The sequence below is a fragment of the Nyctereutes procyonoides genome, unplaced genomic scaffold (genome assembly GCF_905146905.1).
Source record: "Nyctereutes procyonoides isolate TBG_1078 unplaced genomic scaffold, NYPRO_anot_genome, whole genome shotgun sequence".
Classification (NCBI taxonomy): domain Eukaryota; kingdom Metazoa; phylum Chordata; class Mammalia; order Carnivora; family Canidae; genus Nyctereutes; species Nyctereutes procyonoides.
In genome coordinates, this window is record NW_026575021.1 from 10413370 (window position 1) to 10433296 (window position 19927).

Below are 19927 nucleotides of genomic sequence, written 5' to 3' on the forward strand. Positions count from 1 at the left end.
GCAGAGAGAGAGAATCCTAGCAGGCTCTACACCCAGCACCCAGCCCTACTTGGCGCTTGATCTCAGGACCCAGAGGTCATGATCTGAGCTAAAATCAAGAATCACTTGTTTAGCCGACTGAGCCTCCCAGGCACTCAATATTTCATTCTCAGTTATATCAATTCTTCATAGATGTGCAAAATTATATTTTCTAGTGGCTTTTAAAAAATATCCTCAGTTGTTATCATTTTGTATTGCTTTTAAACATGTAGTTGTCCATTTTTATGTATCTTAAGAAAACATAAAATAGACTGGCTAAACTACTTAGTATTTTTAAACTACCTTTTGTTGGTTGCTTATTGTTTAACAATAACAAGTCCCTCAGACCAAATTAAATGAATGCTAATTTATAACAATAAGTGCATCCTCAACCAATGAGCATGCATAAATACTCTTAGGATTGCGTGGGTGGTATAGTCAGTTAATCATCCAACTCTTGATTTTGGCTTGGGTCATGATGTAGGAGTCATGATATCAAGCCCTATGTCTGGCTCTGCCCTGGCCATGGAGGATTCTCTCTGTTTAGGATTTCTCTCTCCTCTCCCTCTGCTGCCCTCCCTTAAAAAATGCTCCTAATGAAAGTGATCATTAGCTACATTTTCAAAATTCACAATTAAATCTCATTACATGACTCTGATCATTTGAGAACTTTACTTTTTAATAAGTAGTATAAAGAAACAGTTTACAGATCAAATTATGATTGAAGTGGAATAATTTTCTCATTCTAAATGCTAATTTAAATAATTTCTCATTCTAAATAAAATTAACGATATAAGAGCTAACATTCTTTGAGCATTTAACATGTGCCAGGTAGTGTTCCAAGTGCTTTTCACATAATAACGTCCTTAGTCTGTGAGGTAGGTACCATTTTATCTCTGTTTTAGAGATGACAAACCACTTGTGGCACCAAGTGATATAACAGTGCCCAAAGATGGGGTTTGGCCAGTCATTCCTGATTTCAGAGTCCATGCTCTTCACCTTCTATTCGATATTCCCTCTTAAAAGGACAATCACTCAGTAATATTTTTCATTACTTCATAAATGCAAATATCTGTAATAATTTTTGATGTTCTAAATTTTAACTGTACATGGGCTGCAGTGAATTACTCCAAAGATAAGTAATCCTTCCATCATGATGTCAGTACTGTGTGAACCATTTACTTTCAAGTAAGTTGATGCATATATAATTTAGGAGTTCTTGAAAATATTACTGTAATACTAATATTTCACTATTTTGTTCGAGAGTATAAGGAATGGCTCAGAATTTCCTAACTTATGATTACCTTTCAACCTTCTGTACTTCCTGTATACCGAACAGATATTTACATATTTAAACCTGCTTTAGATTGAAGACAGAAAGGAACAGGGTGAGGGCAGTTAGTTGATAGACTATCTTTGATCTTAAATGATTACAAGTAGCTTAATAAATTTATTTTTATTCCCTTTTGTTTTTAAACAGAATAAAGATCCTAAAATGTCTCGAGTTGCACTGGAATCTTTGTATAGATTGTTGTGGGTTTATGTAATTAGAATAAAATGTGAAAGCAACACTGTAACTCAAAGGTAAGTGCCTTTGTATTAAAGTGTATTTTAAAAAAATCATGGTAAAAAAAAATCACACTGATGGAATTTTAGTTAATATTTTAAGGACCTTAAGGGATATGAATTCTCTTGAGGTCTTATGAAGAATAAGAAGAATATTTGTTGTTAATGTCCTTATCTCTTTGTGACTCAGTCTTTTTCTTTTTTCTGTATAGTCGTCTTATGAGCATAGTGTCAGCACTTTTTCCAAAAGGTTCACGTAGTGTGGTTCCTCGTGATACGCCTCTCAATATATTTGTGAAGATTATTCAGTTCATTGCTCAGGTGAGTTGCTTTCCCTCATAGTACACATAGATGTGTAATTTATGGGTAATCTGTTATTCTAATTTGGAGTTTATTTAAACTTTGTTGCACCTTGAAAAGCATGATATCAAAACATTTATTAATATTGAATAGTGAAAAATGAAAGCACACTAACCATTTTTTGGTGACAAAGTCTGTTTAAGTCTTTGATTCACACCCTTGCAGAAGGCAGTGAGACCCACAGGTGGAAAGAGCACGTAGTTTACAAAGGCTCTCCAGTTTACAAAGGAGGTCTCTCTCAATCCTTCTGTTAAGCCATTGACTACCTCTTGAGTATCTCGAAAGATTTTTTTTTCGAAAGATTTTTGATGAAGTGTTTTCTCGTGCATTTGTCTAACTTCTTAGGTACAGGTACTAGAATCCACTGTAGCTAGTTGACCCCAAAGGGATCTTTGAAGGAATCTGGATGGTTTCCAGCATCAACTAAGAGGAAATTGCAGAATTAGGCTATCAAGGTAGCTGCATCTGCCACAAACAGAAAGCTGCCAAATTAGAAAGTCACCACAGTTGCTTCAGAATCCTGCTGCTGGGGATCCCTGGGTGGCTCAGTGGTTTAGTGCCTGCCTTCGGTCCAGGGTGTGATCCTGGAGTCCCGGAATCAAGTCCCACATCGGGCTCCCTGCATGGAGTCTGCTTCTCCCTCTGCCTGTGTCTCTGCCTCTCTCTCTCAGTCTGTGTCTCTCATGAATAAATAAATAAAATATTAAAAAAAAAAAAACCAATCCTGCTGCTGCCATGGTCTCCATCAGTAGAAGTTTCCTTCCGTCCTGTCCTCCTCTTCCTCACGTATGCCAGTTCCCACAGACCCACATGAGTATTCCATTTGGCAGGGTCTGAATCACACCCCGAAGCCCACTGTTCTGAGGAACCCTGGGAAATATAATTTGAGCTCTCCAGTCTCTGCAATAAAGGAAGGTGATTAGAAGGGGAGTTCAGCAGGTGCTGAGTAAGCTAATCCCAGGTTTTGGTCACATTCCCTATGGGGACATCAGCCTTGGAGAAGCATAGGGTTACCTCCTCGACCAAGGAAAATACTGTGATTTCAGAATATCCATTGGGTGCTCTTTGAACTAAAACTGATGATTTGACAGTTTAGATCATCTATAATGCAATTATTTCTGTGAAGAAATAAGGAGTATTTCAATAAAATGAACACATTTCTATTTACTGGGGCACAGAACTAATGATGATTAGATGGGTATAAATGTGTCCATAAGGTGAATGAAAGCAAATTGTGCTTTAGATCTTGTATTCCGAACTTTTTGTCATTGGTGCACATCTTTCTTTTTTCTTTCCCCTCGGGTCTTATCAACTGCCTTGGATTAATCACCTCACATCAACACTCCATGAGAACTGTGTGACTCCTCTCAAACCTCAGTTAATCTTGTTAATCTTTTTTCCCCCCTGGAAGGTTCCTTCCTGGAGACCAATTTGCATGTCTCAATATGAACTCACTGCTCTCTAGGCCTGCTGCATAGCCATTGCTTTGGGAGTCCCTTTTGTCAGCATTCTGGGAATTCCTTCACTTAGATTTTTGGATGTGATTTTGGTAAATGAGTTTAAAATGAGTTTAAAATGTATATCCTATTTGTTGGGATATGAAACAAATCATTTAATAGTTAAGTAATGTATTTATAGTTGTATTTTTTAACCTTAATTCATAGGTATTTTTCTTTTGTCCAGCTAGATTTATTAAATTCTTAGGGGCATAGACCTGTGTTGTTGACATTATGTGTATACTTCTGAACATGATACCCAGCACATAGAAGTAGAAAGTTACAAGGGTTTCTTTATTGTTGTTTTTTCCTAGGAACGTTTGGATTTTGCAATGAAAGAAATAATATTTGATCTTCTCAGTGTTGGAAAATCTACTAAAACTTTCACCATTAATCCAGAGGTAAAAAAAATACCCTATCCTATGTAATCTTTTTCTTTTCTTTTTTTTTTCTAAGACCAGTTAATGGAATCAGAGCTCTTAGGTTTACTGAAATTGCTAGTTAGAAGCTTTACTCTTAATTACCAGTAAGATCTGGGACCAGTTACTTCACCCTTCTGATGGCCAGCTGAATGGTTTAGTAGCTTGAAGCATGGTTGAAAAACAAGAGAGGAAGTTTTCCAGACTGGTCAGCTCAGCTGACTTCTATAGTTGGTGATATGAGCTCAGGTTTCTTTATCAACATCAATATCAGATTTTTTAATAGATATCTTTCATTCAACATTTCCTGAGCACCAAAAATGTGCCAGGCACTATTTTAGGTGTTATAGACAAAACAGGCAAAAATCCTTTTCCCTAGATGGAGTTTACAATTAAAATAAATAAATAAATAAATACATAAATAAATAAATAGGCAAAAGAATTAAATATTAAACATTTCCCACTTCTGTGGCCGTTATTCATGTGGTAAACACTCACTCTTTAGACATTACACTTTCAGATTGTTCAAAAGTATTTTACAAACTAAGTACTTACTAGAATCAAATTATACTGGAGAATATAAAAAGGCGATCGCTTCTTATTTCTTTGTTGTGCTGCTCCTTTTCATAATTCAATCCTAAAATATATATTCATGTAGTTAACAAAGGAGTTGGAAAGTTACTAAAGCTTCTCATTCATAGGATTTTTAAGATAAATTAATAATTATTTCTAGGTTTATAAAGTGAGCAGAAATGAGTGTTTTTATAGATGACATACTTAATACAGTTTCCAGTGTCAAAAATCGCATAATGACAGAGACTTTTTTGAACATCCATTTTCAAAAAATGCTCTCTCCATTGAACAAGTTTATTTCTGAATATGTTTTTTTCCTCACTGAAGCTCTCATAAGAGTAGTAGGAAAAGGATGAGTTCTGCTGTTTTGTTTTCTCATTCCAAAGGCGTACTCTATTAGGATTATCTTCAATCCCTATTTTCAGAATCTTTTTAAGCTTGTGAGAACGAGTTTAGTTAAAGCCAGAAAAAATTACCCATTTAATCAAATACATGCAAATTGCAATACACTTGAAGAATGAGTAAGTGGGGATACTTTTGTGAACCCAAGTATATTATGGAGCTTTTCCTCTTGGTCATGATATTTTCTATGACTGTGGGACATGACCATGTGATGTTTAGACTAAGGGAGGACACTGTTGTTATGTTGTATCGTATGTGAAGACGAGTAAAGCTTAAAACTTTAATCTTGTTTAGATTAAAAATATATAAATACAAGTTTTATTTTCTTCCTGTATTCCAGTGAGCTATCTTGCACGCCCGTTGGGCCACTTTAGAGACCACTCTTAGGGCAGAGAAATGGCAGCGTAGGCTGAGAACAGTGGAGAGGAGAGGAGATTGTTGACTGTGGAAAAGAGCCTTGAGAGGGGATCAGCCTTAGGGGGGAAAGTGCATTTGGCTTGAACAAGTCAAACCTGAGGCATCTTTGTGACATCCAAGTACAGCTGTCAAGTGGGTCTGAGGGTCCGAGTTCAGAGAAGTGAGGCTTCACATTGGCAAGTGATACGTGGTGTGGGTGGTCACTGAAGCCACATAGGATAAACAGAGTCACTTCAGGAGAGAAAACCTAATGACCAGAGAAGGCAGTCCAGGGCCTCGCCCTGCAGCAGTCTGTCATTGACTGTGTGGCTGCAGGAGGCTGAACCTGAAGAGCCAGCAGAGATGACTCAGCCAGCCAGCCATGGCACAGATGAGTCAGAGGAAGGGAGTGCTTCAGGAAACAAGGAATAGTCCATGGTGTCCTAGGCTGCTGAAATGTCACTGATGAATGAGAGTTGCTTCAGGGAAGTATTATGGGGAGGACTTCCTCCATTAAGATAATTGAGCATAGTTAATGGAAATGAAGAGACTATATCGAGTTGAAAGGGAAATGTTGAAGATGAAAGCAAGAGAAGGGATAATTGGTGGTGTACCATTCCGGGGAAAGCAAGAGCAGACAGGATCCTAAGAACTAGGAAGCCCGGCACCCCCTTGACTGTCAGAAGAGCAAAGGAGAGGGAGAAGGAGGTGTTACCTAGTGAGAGACTGAGGACATTTGACGGTTTTTCCTTCTGTGGAGTAGGAGACAGATCATCTGCTTAGAGAAGAGCGAGGATGGGAGGAGGGTAGGGTTCTGAGGGAAGGGGTTTGAAATAGGCTTTATCAAGAATAGGAGAGCCAGTTGGCCTCAGAAGTGAAGGGGCCATATTTGAAAATAATAATAATGCCAGAATAGTTTAAAAACATTGGACAGAAAGGTTAGTTTTCCTCCTGTCATCCTCCCTCCCACCTTACCCCCCAGTGTTAATTGATGAGATGTTTTTAACATGAAAAAAAGATAATTTCTGACACTCAGATTTCATTCTGTAACTTGTTTTTCTTCCTGAAGAGAATGAACATAGGCCTCAGAGTCTTCCTTGTAATAGCAGACAGCTTGCAGCAGAAAGATGGGGAGCCGCCCATGCCCACAACGGGGGTTATTCTTCCCTCAGGAAACACTCTACGTGTAAAGAAAATTTTTCTCAACAAAACCTTGACAGATGAAGAAGCAAAAGTCATAGGTTAGTGCTAACTAAGCCAAATAAATTGCTTTGTGATACAGTTTACTATACTTTTGAAAAAGTTTATGATCAAGGGGCATCTGGGTAGCTCAGTGGTTGTTAAGTGTCTGCCTTTGGCTTAGGTCGTGATCCCAGGGTCCTGGGATTGAGCCCCACATCGGGCTCCCCGCAGGGAGCCTGCTTCTCCCTCTGCCTGCGTCTCTGCCTCTCTGTGTGTCTCATGAATAAATAAACAAAATCTTAAAAAAAAAAAGAATTTTAAGAAAAAAAGTTTATGATCAAATCTAAAATGAATATATTTGTTCAATACGGTTATTATTCCCATATAGAGTGATACAAAAATCAATACAATTTTGGTAATACCAAAATCATATTAAGAGTCTTCCAATTCAGTCTTTATTTCCGTACGTGATACTAGTCACTGCATTCACAGTTGAAATTTCTTCCTTTGCGACAATAACAGCTGACATCATTGAAAGATGGGCTTTTATTTTTTATGGAAAGTCAGCACGGTTATTCCTTATCTAACTTCTGACATCTGATAACTGTGGGTTTTTTTTCCCTAGGAATGTCAGTGTACTATCCTCAAGTGCGAAAAGCATTAGATAGCATTCTCAGACATTTGGACAAAGAAGTCGGGAGACCAATGTGTATGACTAGTGTGCAGATGTCCAATAAGGAGCCCGAAGACATGATTACGTATGTAGTAAAGTATTTCTCTTCCTTGCTGTTTCAGTTTTCATAAAAAAAGTGTATGTGGTTGATTCCCACTTGCTTCCTTCCTTTCTCCTCTGGAGCGTTCCCATGTTGCCATCTGCTGCAGTTTTTAATACAGTGATTCCTACCATGTGCTCAGTTTTATTCTTTAAAAAATGCTACCAAACTAAATAGAGAGCAAAAGTCATCCTGGATCTAAGTCTAGTTGTCAATGACAAGGCCCTTTACTTGTTCCATGACCAACAGGTAAATCCTGGTTACCCCATATGTGTGGATGTGGTTGGTTTAGTACATCAAACACATACTCTAATTCCCAGGACCCCAATATAAAAGAAAACCAAAAAAAAAACCCTCCCTGTAACAAGAAGTACAGAGGGAAATATGAGTAGCTTTTTGAAATAGTACCTCAAACCCCTACCCCCCTAGGCTTTTCTCTGCGTGTTATCCCAGTATCTTTTTTCCTTTTTGTTAGAGATTTTCTCCTCCAGAGGGTGAATTGTTTGACAATAACTTGTTTTATTTGCTAGTAAAGTATCTATATATCCTGTAATAAGGGAGGGCATTTTTTGTTAGATATTAATATCTGGATTCTAGATTTTAGAACACTAAATTGGATATTTGATCTCTTAATTTAATTTACATACAGTTATTATATACCAGCATATACTAACATCTCTGGGAACTTCTCCAGTGTTGACATTTTTTCCCCTTTGCTTTCATTTCCCTGGAAAGTCTCTGTCCTCTTCATCACAACTACCTTCTTTACTGTGTGAATGAATTTGCCCTCAGTGGGTTCCTCTAGCTGTACGTGTGGGGTGTGCAAACACCACAGTGGCAGCATTCCTGCAGCTCTTTCCTCTGTAACTCCATCAATGTTCGATTTTGAGTTTCACTTCCAGTGACCTCACTTTCTTTCTCTGCTGCACTTGAGTCTTTGTGGACCAGTTTCCTCTTCTGATTATCTGTGTTTGTAAAATGTCATCTGCGTTTATCCCTGGAGACAAGGAAGCAACATGGTTCTACACTTTGCTGTCTGTGTGAATGAGTAACAAGCGTACAGTGACCAATCACAACAGACTTTGAAAAAGTGACATGTTTGGGGGCCCCTGGCTGGCTTAGTCAGAAGAGGGTGTGACTCTTGATCTCAAGGTCATGAGTTCCAGTCCCATGTTGGATGTAGAGATTACTTAAATAAATAAAACTTAAAAAGGAAAAAGTGACATGATTAGTCAGAGATTATTATGTACATCTGTTATTTAGGTAGTGATTTGTGGGCTGAAGAGCAAGGAGGGAAACTGATATTATTTAACTAAATTATTGTAACTGAAACTCATGCATATTGGAACCATTTAAAGAGGAGACTGATTATATAAAATCTCTAACAGTTGGTAGCAAGTCTTTTGCCACTATAATGAATACTGACCCAAGATACTTAAAACATCTAAATTCTTTTCTACATGAGAATTCTTTAGGCCACCTTAAGAACAAGTTGGATAAAATAAACTAAAATCCTCACTTTGAAACACAAACCAAAATAAAAACAAAAACTGGTGCATTAAGAAGATTAGGTAAAGTAAAAATTTAAAAAATCACTGAATAACTAGGAGAAAATACAGTAGAAATAAATTGTATCGAGTCATTGAAGGAGCCAAGATTTTCAAAATTGATGTTTAATTATATAAAAACTTAAATATGTATATTTGCATATGTCTATGTTTGTATATTCTGAAGTAAAATAAAAAGAACAGGCAATACCAACAGAGGAATATGAGAATGTATTTTCTAAAACTCTTGGTAATGTATAATATTAAATTAAAAGCATTTTTTTGTTAATTTTTTAGGCTCCTAAAATAAGCAGTGTTTGGTTACTTAATATCAATATTATTTATTATGGTTTAATAATTAAATATTCTTTATTAAAGGTTAGGTGTTGATTGAATTATATTTAATTTTTAATTTGTGTTCTAAATAATTAAATACTATTTATTATTTAAACATAGTAATTCCTGTGGTTTCCTAATTACTGAAAATTTTTTTGCTTGCTAGCAGTGTTTTCTTTCCTGAATTTTTTCTTTATTCTTTTGTCTACCTATAAACTGGTAATTATTTACTGGATTTGTATGAATTCTTTTTATATTAAATACAGTAAACTTTTTGAGGGGGAAGAGACTCCCTCAATTGTATTTTCTACAATTATTTTTCCAACTTTGCTTTCATGGTCTAGCATATGTAATGAACTTATTAAATCCTGTTAATGTGTTTTTCAGGGGGGAAAGAAAACCCAAAATTGATTTGTTTAGGACTTGTATTGCTGCTATTCCAAGGTTGATTCCTGATGGTATGAGCAGAACTGACCTCATTGAACTGTTAGCAAGGTAAATGAGAATTACTCTTTGCTATGTTATTTTTTACCTCTTTCAATCCCTTGAAATTTTGAATACACCCCTGTTACTGTCTCAGGAACAGAATAATAAAGACATGTTCAGTTCTTTACTTTATATACTTTCTAAACTTCCATTTTGTCTTTTATGTTTTGTTAAACACATTCTTCCCATTCATTTTTAACTTTTTAAAGTTCTTTTGGATTCCTCTACAAATCTTTCTCTTTTCGAGCTTTCCATCTGGTATATTTCTTAGAATTTAGATAACACACTATTCCTTAACAGATGTGTACTGCTGCCCATTGGGCAGTTAACTTGTTGGCTGAACTCTTGTAGTCATTTCTCTAGTACTGGAGGTGGTGACCAGATCTCACTGTCACTTATTTCTCCTATGGTAGAGACTATTGGGTTCAAGTTTTTGCTTCTCTTTCCTCTGTTGGGCGTGTCATAGCTTTATAAAAAAAGAACATGACAACCAAATTTAAATACTTGCTCCCAAAGCTAATTCGAAGTTGAGGTGAAGGCTTGTTGAAAGCTACTTTTTGGGGGGCATTTGGGTGGGTCTAGTCATTAGGCATCTGCCTTTGACTCAGGTCATGATCCCAGAGTCCTGGGATTGAGCTCCACATTGGGCTCCCTGCTCCTCGGGGGGGCCTGCTTATCCTACTCCCTCTGTTTCCCCCGCCGTACCCCCCAACTTGTGCTCTCTAGTTCTCTCTGTCAAATAAATAAATAAGTAAAATCTTTAAAAAAAAAAAAAAAAGGAAGAAAGAGCTACTTTTTTGTTGTTGGACTTAGGGATTCTGTAGAGAAGGGGTCAGCAAACATTTTTATGTGAAGGACGGGATGAGGGAATATTTTAAGATTTGCAGCTCATATGGTCTCCATCACAACTGCTCTTCTGTGCCAGTGGAGCCCCAAAGCGGCTACGCACAACATGTAAAGGAGGGAGCATGGCTGTGTTCCCATGGTGCCCTTTGCAGTTTGGCCCTTGAGCTATGGTTTGCTGACTTCTGCTGTAAATGAAAAGCCCAACTATCATGATTGTCACAGGAGGGACACTTGACTTGTATTGAAAGACGTTTACTGGTTGCCAAGCACTTATCACTAAGACTTAAGTTAAAATTCACCGTGAACAGTTAGTGGACCTTCGGCAACCTTTTCTACCTCCTCCTGGAAAACACCTAGCATTTCCCATACCCTTCGCTCCCCTATCCTCGGCCGTTGCAGGTTGCCATCAAGATACAGGATGGCATTTGTCTCCATTCAGGGTCATGAGGGGAGAAAAGGAGTTACTTTGAGACTTTGCACCAGGAGATAAATTCATCCCTTTCCAGTCTCTTAATTTTTGCTGTGAATCAGATTAAAGGGTTACAAAGTTCATGTCAGCGTTCGGGAAGGAAAAGGAGTTTAATGATTTGTAATGTTATTCCTTGGAGAAAGAATCAGCAGCTCTCATTCGGGTGAACTCTTATTTCTCCCCTTAATTTACCTCACCTACACCTTTGCGGATGGTGATCCCATATCCCCCACCAAAGTGAAACTGTATGTGTAGGGGGCACGGATGGGGGAGCCCAGTGAAGGAAGGGAGCAAACATCTGAACTGTGAACAACCGCCTTGTGACTTCCTTTGCTTCTTTCCCCTGTGAGATTTGTTTACCAATTAATTTACTTCAGCAGGAAAGAAGATTCTAGGGTCTGTTCTCTTTTGTCTCCCTCTCCTATCATTTGGAATTTGGAATTAATGATCTCTAAATTTTCGTTTTGTTTTTGTTTTTGTTTTTGTTTTTTTAATTAAAGCAAGTAAAACAAAGATGCATTTGTAGACCTGTATGCTAGGTAGTAGACATAAGGAAAGTTAATTCCTCTGCCTTAAATTAGCCAGGTTACGTTGTTGCTGTCTACACAGTGCGTAGTTAACTCCTATGGGTATCTGCCGAGTTACATAGATGGGTCTAAGATGGACATGTGTACATTTGGATTTAAGGGCTGTTGAAGTCTTTAAAGTCAGCATCATGGGGACAGTCACTCTTCTTCCACAGCACCTCCCCTGGTGCCACTATTGGAGACAGAACGCTGGGCTAGAGATCCTTAATCTGGCCCCATATGATATTTCTGATGTGTTGCTGTTGCTGCTGCTGCTGCTGTGCGGGTTCGTGGCTTGCTTCCAGGACTTTCTAGCTGTAATATATTTTCTGTTCAGTGTCATTGTCAGTGGAAGGCTGGCTTCATGAAGACCAGAGCTGAGTTCAGCAGGGTGGAGACGGTGAATCTCCTTCCACCTAAACCACACAGCTTTCTTCCTCTGTCAGGGAGGATCATTCCCACCCTCCCAACTTCTGAGCAACAGTGTTTGTGACATGTGGTTAATATTACCTGCTTCCCTTATTCTTTCAGGCTGTTCCTAACTCTGATGCGTGTGTCTTGAATGATCAGTCACTAGAAGAATCCTCTTCAGCCCCGAATCAGAAACTCTTGCTCATAGAGTATTATATATTGGTAGTGTCCTACTGTGACCATCTTTTATGGTTTTCTTGTTTACCAGTCCCTTTTTTATGTTTTGGTAAAATCCTTTAGCTAATATTACTTTCATGTCCTCCTATTGTTTTGATATCTTTAAAAGATAATTTTACATAGCTTCTCCTTTAAGTCTTTTTAGGGACTTCTGTGTTAAATCAACACCTTTTTCCCCATTCTTTATTAAGTACACCCTATTTATGATGTTGTTTCAAAATTTACTCTCATACTTTGGAGTTATTTCTGTTAAATTGGTTTCATCTTGGTTTATTCTCTTGTTTACAATCAGCTGTCTTATATCTAACTGTAACCTCAGCAGCATGAAAAAAATGACAGATAAATCATGTTCTTTCTAGTGATAGTAAAGGACTAAATAAATGTGAGATAGGGCTAGGATATGATTGGATGTAATTTTTGACTGATTACAAGATAACATACAGCATCTTAAGGATTAAAGAATTTTTTAAATGGAATTCTGATATGTCAATCTGTATTTTTAAAAATACACCAAATTAATTATGTTCAAACTTATCTGAATTATAGTAAAAGTACAACTAATATTCATAGATTCATATATGAATTTAAACAAGTGAATATAGAATAACGTAGGGGTGAATATAAACATAAAGTGAACATTGGTTCTTATTTTCATAGTTCTTACAAACTAGTGAAGAGGACATATATATATATATATTTTTTTTTTGAGTTCTTAGTTTTAAGGTGTAGATGATAAACTACTTAGAAGGTTTTGAGGTTTCCTAATGGAATTTTGTTCTTGGTAGGCTCACAATTCATATGGATGAAGAACTGCGTGCTCTGGCTTTCAATACCCTGCAGGCACTAATGCTTGATTTTCCAGATTGGCGGGAGGATGTTCTTTCAGGATTTGTTTATTTTATTGTTCGTGAGGTGACTGATGTCCATCCCACGCTTCTTGATAATGCTGTAAAGATGTTGGTACAGTTAATAAACCAGTGGAAACAAGCAACCCAAGTGCATAACAAAAACCAGGACTCTCAGGTACCAAATTCTTTTGTATTGTCCCTTTGTATGTGGTTGGTGGTGAATGACCAACAGTGATTTTAATATATATTGATTTCTTGAAAACTAAACATTTGATTAGTTTTTTTTGCTTTGGAAGTATTCATAATCCCTTAAACTGAATCTTTGTGCAGTTCAGATATTAAACATAGTGTTTGTGTGTCCAACCTTTCCAACCTTCCTTTGGTAACAATTAGTTTTTTTTTTAAAGATTTTATTTATTTATTCATGAGAGAGGCAGAGACATAGGCAGAGAGAGAAGCAGGCTCCATGCAGGGAGCCCAATGTGGGACTCGGTCCTGGGACTCCAGGATCACAACCTGAGCTGAAGGCAGACACTCAATCAACTGCTGAACCACCCAGTCATCCCTCCTCACCCTTTTTTAGTAACAATTAGTTTTGAATGAACACAGAGAGTAGTGGCAATGCTAGCTTACATTTAGGCTGTTTCCAATATATTTAAAGCTGATATAATAATTTTTGGTAGAATTCCATTTGAGTTATTTGATTGCTTTATCCATGGCACTAGTTCCTACCTCGCATATACAGTTGGTATGGCTCTTTACTATGAAAGGTGCTCAGATTATTGATTAAGATAATATATTGTCCTAGAACCTTAGAATTTTAGAACTGGATCATCTAAGTTGTTCAGCTTCTCAACCTTCAATGAGCATAGAAATCAGCATGGGCCTTGGTGTCTGGGTGGCTTAGCTGGTTAAGTGTCTGACTTTGGCTCAAGTCATGATCTCGGGGTCCTGGCATTGAGTCCCAAGTCGGGCTCCTTGCTGGGCAGGGAGTCTGCTTGTCCTTCCCTGGCCACTCACCCCCTGCCCACATCCCCCCCACCAAACAAATAAATAAAATCTTACGAAATTAAGGAAGGAAGGAAGGAAGGAAGGAAGGAAGGAAGGAAGGAAGGAAGGAAGGAAGGAAGGAAGGGAAGGAAGGTAGGAAAGAAAGAAAGAAAGAAAGAAAGAAAGAAAGAAAGAAAGAAAGAAATCAATCAATCAATCAATCACCAGGGGCCTGAAAAATCTCTGTTTTCTACAAGCACCTAGGTGATGCCATACTGCTGGTCTACACTTTGAGTTCAGATGGTCCAATTCAATCCCCTCATTTTCCACAAAGAAAAGTTAGACCAAGAGTGGTTAACAGTGTCAGCTCCAAGGTTACAAAGTAGCCAGAGGATGGTAGAAGTTCAGTACAGAATTCATATTTAGACTGCTAACTAAATGCTTGTTTTCTCTGTGTATACTTTTAAAAATTTTTATAAATACGATTTAAATTGCTTAAGCTGAGGCAGACCTGTAGCTATAATTTATATGATTTGCTGTACTCTTTGTTGATGGTTGTACTGGAATGTCTACACATATTATTTTATTTTTAACTTCTGTTTATTTTTCAAGCATGGTGTGGCTAATGGAGCTTCTCACCCCCCTCCTCTGGAAAGGAGCCCGTATTCCAATGTATTCCATGTGGTTGAAGGGTTTGCACTTGTCATTCTCTGTAGCAGTCGACCTGCCACTAGGAGATTAGCTGTCAGTGTCCTTAGAGAAATACGAGCTTTGTTTGCACTTTTGGAAATACCTAAGGTAAGATTTAGATCTATCATTTAATTATCTAATGAAAGTAGTTAAAAACTATCTTGTTGTTGACTCTTATCCCATTTCTCTTGTTACCATGCAGATAGAACTTACCTTTATAACAAAGTAACAGAGTCTTTTCCATGGGGTCTAAACTAACCCACCTTCCCTCAATTCTATTTGTAACAAATAGTACTAATGTGAACTTTGTTATGTTTTCTTAGGTTTGGCTACTGTTCTTAGTCATTCCTAAGTGTTTTTAGACATATGATAACTTTTTTATAGGGTGATGATGAATTAGCCATAGATGTGATGGACAGGCTGAGCCCATCCATTCTTGAGAGCTTCATACATCTCACTGGGGCCGATCAGGTAACTGTAATGATTTCATGCTATTTAGTCTTGTTTTTGAAATTCAGACAGACATACGTGTATGAATTTCCCTTATAAACTTGATGCATCGGAAAGTATTTTATGCCCAAGTCATAAGTAATTAACTCCTTAAGATAAAGAAAATACTTTATCAGCAAACACTTAGCCTTCTTAGTTGGGTTTGATTTTTTTTTAGAAAGGTCATACATCAAGATTTCAGTAGGGGGGAATCCTGGGTGGCGCAGCGGTTTAGCGCCTGCCTTTGGCCCAGGGCGCGATCCTGGAGTCCCACAGTCCCACATCAGGCTCCCGGCATGGAGCCTGCTTCTCCCCTCCTGTGTTTCTGCCTCTCTCTCTCTCTATGTCTATCATAAATGAATAAATCTTTAAAAAAAAATTCAGTATGGACATAAATGTAACTATCAAATTTGACTATTTGAAGTTTTTTCTCCCTATTCGGAATACATGGACAAGGTGTCTGGGCTCTCTGTAACACCTGACTCTTGTAACTCACAACTTCATGTATAATCAAGGGAGATAATAAAAAGATTCTATAAACCTAAGTGATGATTATAAATCTGTACAACTTAAAGAATTCTGGTTTAGAATATTAACTATGATTTCAACGAGAAAAAAGAATAACAAATGATTCTCTTCTAGTGCCTAAAACCATGCCTGCCTCATAGCAGGTACTTTGTAAATATCTGTTGACTGGCAGAGTGAATTGAGCCTCTGTTCAGTTTAAGACTCCATTTGTTTTTGTTGTTGTTCGAATGACATATAATTTGCTCTGAAGGTAAATCTTCATATCTTCAGTATAAGAGCTTAGAATATTGTTGAACAAATATTAAGAATATGTACCTCTGTGGAGGAGATCATTTTCCTGTCTGTTTTCTGCCTATGCGTATTCTGAGCATGTCAGCATGAAGTTAATGGTCCATTTTCCACTTCCTTGGCAGCTCTAGTACACCCACGAAAGTTACATATTCCTACATGAATTCTCCACCTTTTTGGTTTATAGATCCTTTTGAGACTAGTGAAAGCTATGCAGTCTCTCTCCAGAAAAACACATGTGCACATATATACAAAAAAAAAAAAAAAAGTTCTATGCAATTTCAAGAACGTACTACTCCCTTAAACCCATCTTGGGTTCTAAAACAGAGGGTTTTTTTTGTTTTTTGTTTTTTTTTTTTTGTCCTAGAAACTACCAATAGGCCACTTACAGTTTAATGCAATTCAGATGGTGGAACTTTGAAAGTTACTGAAATGTGTGATAATCCATTGTTTTTTTTCTCTACGTAGACTACTTTGCTGTATTGCCCTAGTTCAATAGATTTACAGACATTAGCAGAATGGAACTCATCTCCCATCAGCCACCAGTTTGATGTGATTAGTCCATCACACATATGGATATTTGCACATGTGACCCAAGGCCAAGACCCATGGATTATAAGTCTCTCCAGTTTTTTAAAGCAGGAAAACCTTCCCAAACACTGCTGTACAGCTGTGAGCTATGCTTGGATGTTTGCATACACGAGGCTCCAGTCGTTATCCCCACAGGTTGATATAAAGTAAGTTATTTTCTTACTATAAATCTTAAAATGTGGGGCACCTGGGTGGCTCAGTGATTGAGCATCTGCCTTCGGCTCAGGACGTTATCCCCAGGTCCTGGGATCAAGTCCCACATTGGGCTCCCTGCAGGGCCCAAGTCATAAGTAATTGGTCATAAGCCTGCTTCTCCCTCTGCCTATGTCTCTGCCTCTCTCTCTTTGTCTCTCATGAATAAGTAAATAATAAAAATGTGTAGACTGTCAGTTTTTACAGTCATTTGAAAAAGTCATACAGGTTGGAAATTCCACAAATAAATAACATGCCACAACGTATTAATGTATTTAAGAGGGAGATGAAAGATATAAAGGATGTAATTTTATAATTCCTTCATCTTTTTCATGTAATTCAGTCTCACCGAATTGTTTATGTCATAGCAAAGCGCTTTGTGCATAGTATGTGTCTGGGGAATCTATTGAAAGAGGAAAGAATTAATGAAGAGGAGTATGGATATGAATATAGGCAGGTTTGTAGATGAAGTATGCAAAGGGAAGAGATGCCAAGCTCAGTGACCTGACTTTTCGGGATGACATTATAAGGAAGGCCACCTGTCGATAGGGATTAGTGAAAATGGCATTGGGTTTTCATTTGGAGGATAATGGTAAAGATTTGGAGTAACTGATGATGTGATAGAGTGTGGGACAACGTCCTCATGAAGTACAGTTAATTTCTTCTTGCTCTTAAATATAATTAGAGAGTTTTTGAACCTGAATTTGAGTTCCTGACTTCACCTGATCTTTAGCTTTAGTTAAAAGAAACCTTCAAAACACATTGTATTATTTACATCTGCCTATTTCTCTTCTTTTCTCCCTAGTAGCCCCATCAATGCTAAGAAAGTAAATACTACCACAAGCAGTGACTCCTACATTGGCCTGTGGAGAAACTATCTGCTCCTTTGCTGCAGTGCGGCGACATCCACCTCATCTTCAACATCTACAGGTTCTGTGAGGTGTTCTCCTCCTGAGACGCTGGCATCTACCCCTGATAGTGGCTATAGCATTGATTCTAAAGTAAGTTTAGATTTCCCAGTCTACCACTGAATCTGAATGGCACCATAAAATAATGTTTTAAAATTTCTTTTCCAGGACAATGAAGGAATTTGGTTGAAAAGTGTATTACTTGTATTAGTGATAAAAATAGTTCAAGGAGTTCTATTACTATGGATTCCTGATTGGAATCAATTATTTTTATATATGTGTGTACACACACATACACACACACACACACACACACACATATATAGAGTGGTGAAAAGAGAGTCATGCTCATTAAATACATCATAATATTTTTTTTTATTTTTTATTTTTTTATTTATTTATTTATTTTTCCTTTCAGAGGACTTTATTTTTTTTTTAATTTTATAAATTAATTTTTATTGGTGTTCAATTTACCAACATACAGAATAACACCCAGTGCTCATCCCGTCAAGTATACCCCTCAGTGCCCGTCACCCATTCACCCCCACCCCCCGCCCTCCTCCCCCTCCACCACCCCTAGTTCATTTCCCAGAGTTAGAAGTCTTTATGTTCTGTCTCCCTTTCTGATATTTCTCACACATTTCTTCTCCCTTCCCTTATATTCCCTTTCATTATTATTCATATTCCCCAAATGAATGAGAACATATACTGTTTGTCCTTCTCCGGTTACTGTGGCCAAGTTCAAAAAGGGTGTTGCCTGAGTTCTCCTCTGGGATTTTGATGGAATCTTGTCTCACATTTAGATCTTTCATCTATTTTGAGTTTATCTTTGTGTATGGTGCAAGAGAGTGGTCCAGTTTCATTCTTCTGCATGTGGATGTCCAATTTTCCCAGCACCATTTATTGAAGAGAGTGTCTTTCTTCCAGTGGATCGTCTTTCCTCCTTTATCGTATATTAGTTGACCATAAAGTTCAGGGTCCACTTCTGGGTTCTCTGTTCTGTTCCATTGATCTATATGTCTGTTTTTGTGCCAGTACCACAGTGTCTTGATGAACACAGCTTTGTAGTACAACCTGAAATCTGGCATTGTGATGCCCCCAGATATGGTTTTCTTTTTTAAAATTCCCCTGGCTGTTCGGGGTCTTTTCTGATTCCACACAAATCTTAAAATAATTTGTTCTAAGTCTCTGAAGAAAGTCCATGGTATTTTGATAGGGATTGCATTATACGTGTAAATTGCCCCGGGTAACATTGACATTTTCACAATATTAATTCTGCCAATCCATGAGCATGGAATATTTTTCCATCTCTTTGTGTCTTCCTCAATTTCTTTCAGAAGTGTTCTATAGTTTTTAGGGTATATTTTGAGAACCATTTGAATGGTAAATGGTTCTCCAACCTTTTATTTTCAGGTTGTAGGTGTCCTTCTGTCTAAAATGAGTCTCTTGTAGACAGCAAATAGATGGGTCCTGCTTTTTTATCCAGTCTGAAACTCTGCGCCTTTTGATGGGGTCATTAAGTCCATTCACGTTCAGAGTTACTTGAACTTCTTAAAGGGGAGTTTTAAGAGTCCCCCTTAAAATTTCTTGCAGAGCTGGTTTGGAGGTCACATATTCTTTCAGTTCCTGCCTGTCTTGGAAGCTCTTTATCTCTCCTTCCATTTTGAATGAGAGCCTTGCTGGATAAAGTATTCTTGGTTGCATGTTCTTCTCATTTAGGACCCTGAATATATCCTGCCAGCCCTTTCTGGCCTGCCAGGTCTCTGTGGAGAGGTCTGCTGTTACCCTAATATTCCTCCCCATGAAAGTCAGGGACTTCTTGTCTCTTGCTGCTTTAAGGATCTTCTCTTTATCTTTGGAATTTGCAAGCTTCACTATTAGATGTCGAGGTGTTGAACGGTTTTTATTGATTTTAGGGGGGGATCTCTCTATTTCCTGGATCTGAATGCCTGTTTCCCTTCCCAGATTGGGAAAGTTTTCAGCTAGGATTTGTTCAAATACACATTCTGGCCCTCTGTCCCTTTCGGCACCCTCGGGAACCCCAATTAAACATAGGTTTTTCTTCCTCAGACTGTCATTTATTTGCCTTAATCTGTCTTCATGGTCCCTTAATTGATTGTCTCTTTTTTCCTCAGTTTCCCTCTTTGCCATTAACTTGTCTTCTATGTCACTCACTCGTTCTTCCACCTCGTTAACCCTCGTCGTTAGGACTTCTAGTTTGGATTGCATCTCATTCAATTGATTTTTAATTTCTGCCTGATTGGATCTAAATTCTGCAGTCATGAAGTCTCGTGAGGCCTTAATGCTTTTTTCTAGAGCC

At 37.8% G+C, this 19927-nt stretch overlaps 1 protein-coding gene across 6 annotated transcripts in view; it reads left to right on the forward strand.

Moving 5' to 3' along the window:
• The window catches only part of FRYL (FRY like transcription coactivator), a 257505-nt gene that overhangs the window by 152445 nt on the left and 85133 nt on the right, over window positions 1-19927 (forward strand). For all 6 annotated transcript variants that reach the window (XM_055339583.1, XM_055339573.1, XM_055339599.1 and 3 more), the window contains 11 exons: window positions 1499-1602; window positions 1797-1905; window positions 3755-3841; window positions 6300-6471; window positions 7038-7170; window positions 9456-9563; window positions 12869-13106; window positions 14534-14719; window positions 14996-15082; window positions 16385-16653; window positions 17505-17700. In XM_055339583.1, coding sequence (XP_055195558.1) covers window positions 1499-1602; window positions 1797-1905; window positions 3755-3841; window positions 6300-6471; window positions 7038-7170; window positions 9456-9563; window positions 12869-13106; window positions 14534-14719; window positions 14996-15082; window positions 16385-16653; window positions 17505-17700 — 1689 coding nt within the window. The remainder of the gene's footprint in view (window positions 1-1498; window positions 1603-1796; window positions 1906-3754; window positions 3842-6299; window positions 6472-7037; window positions 7171-9455; window positions 9564-12868; window positions 13107-14533; window positions 14720-14995; window positions 15083-16384; window positions 16654-17504; window positions 17701-19927) is intronic.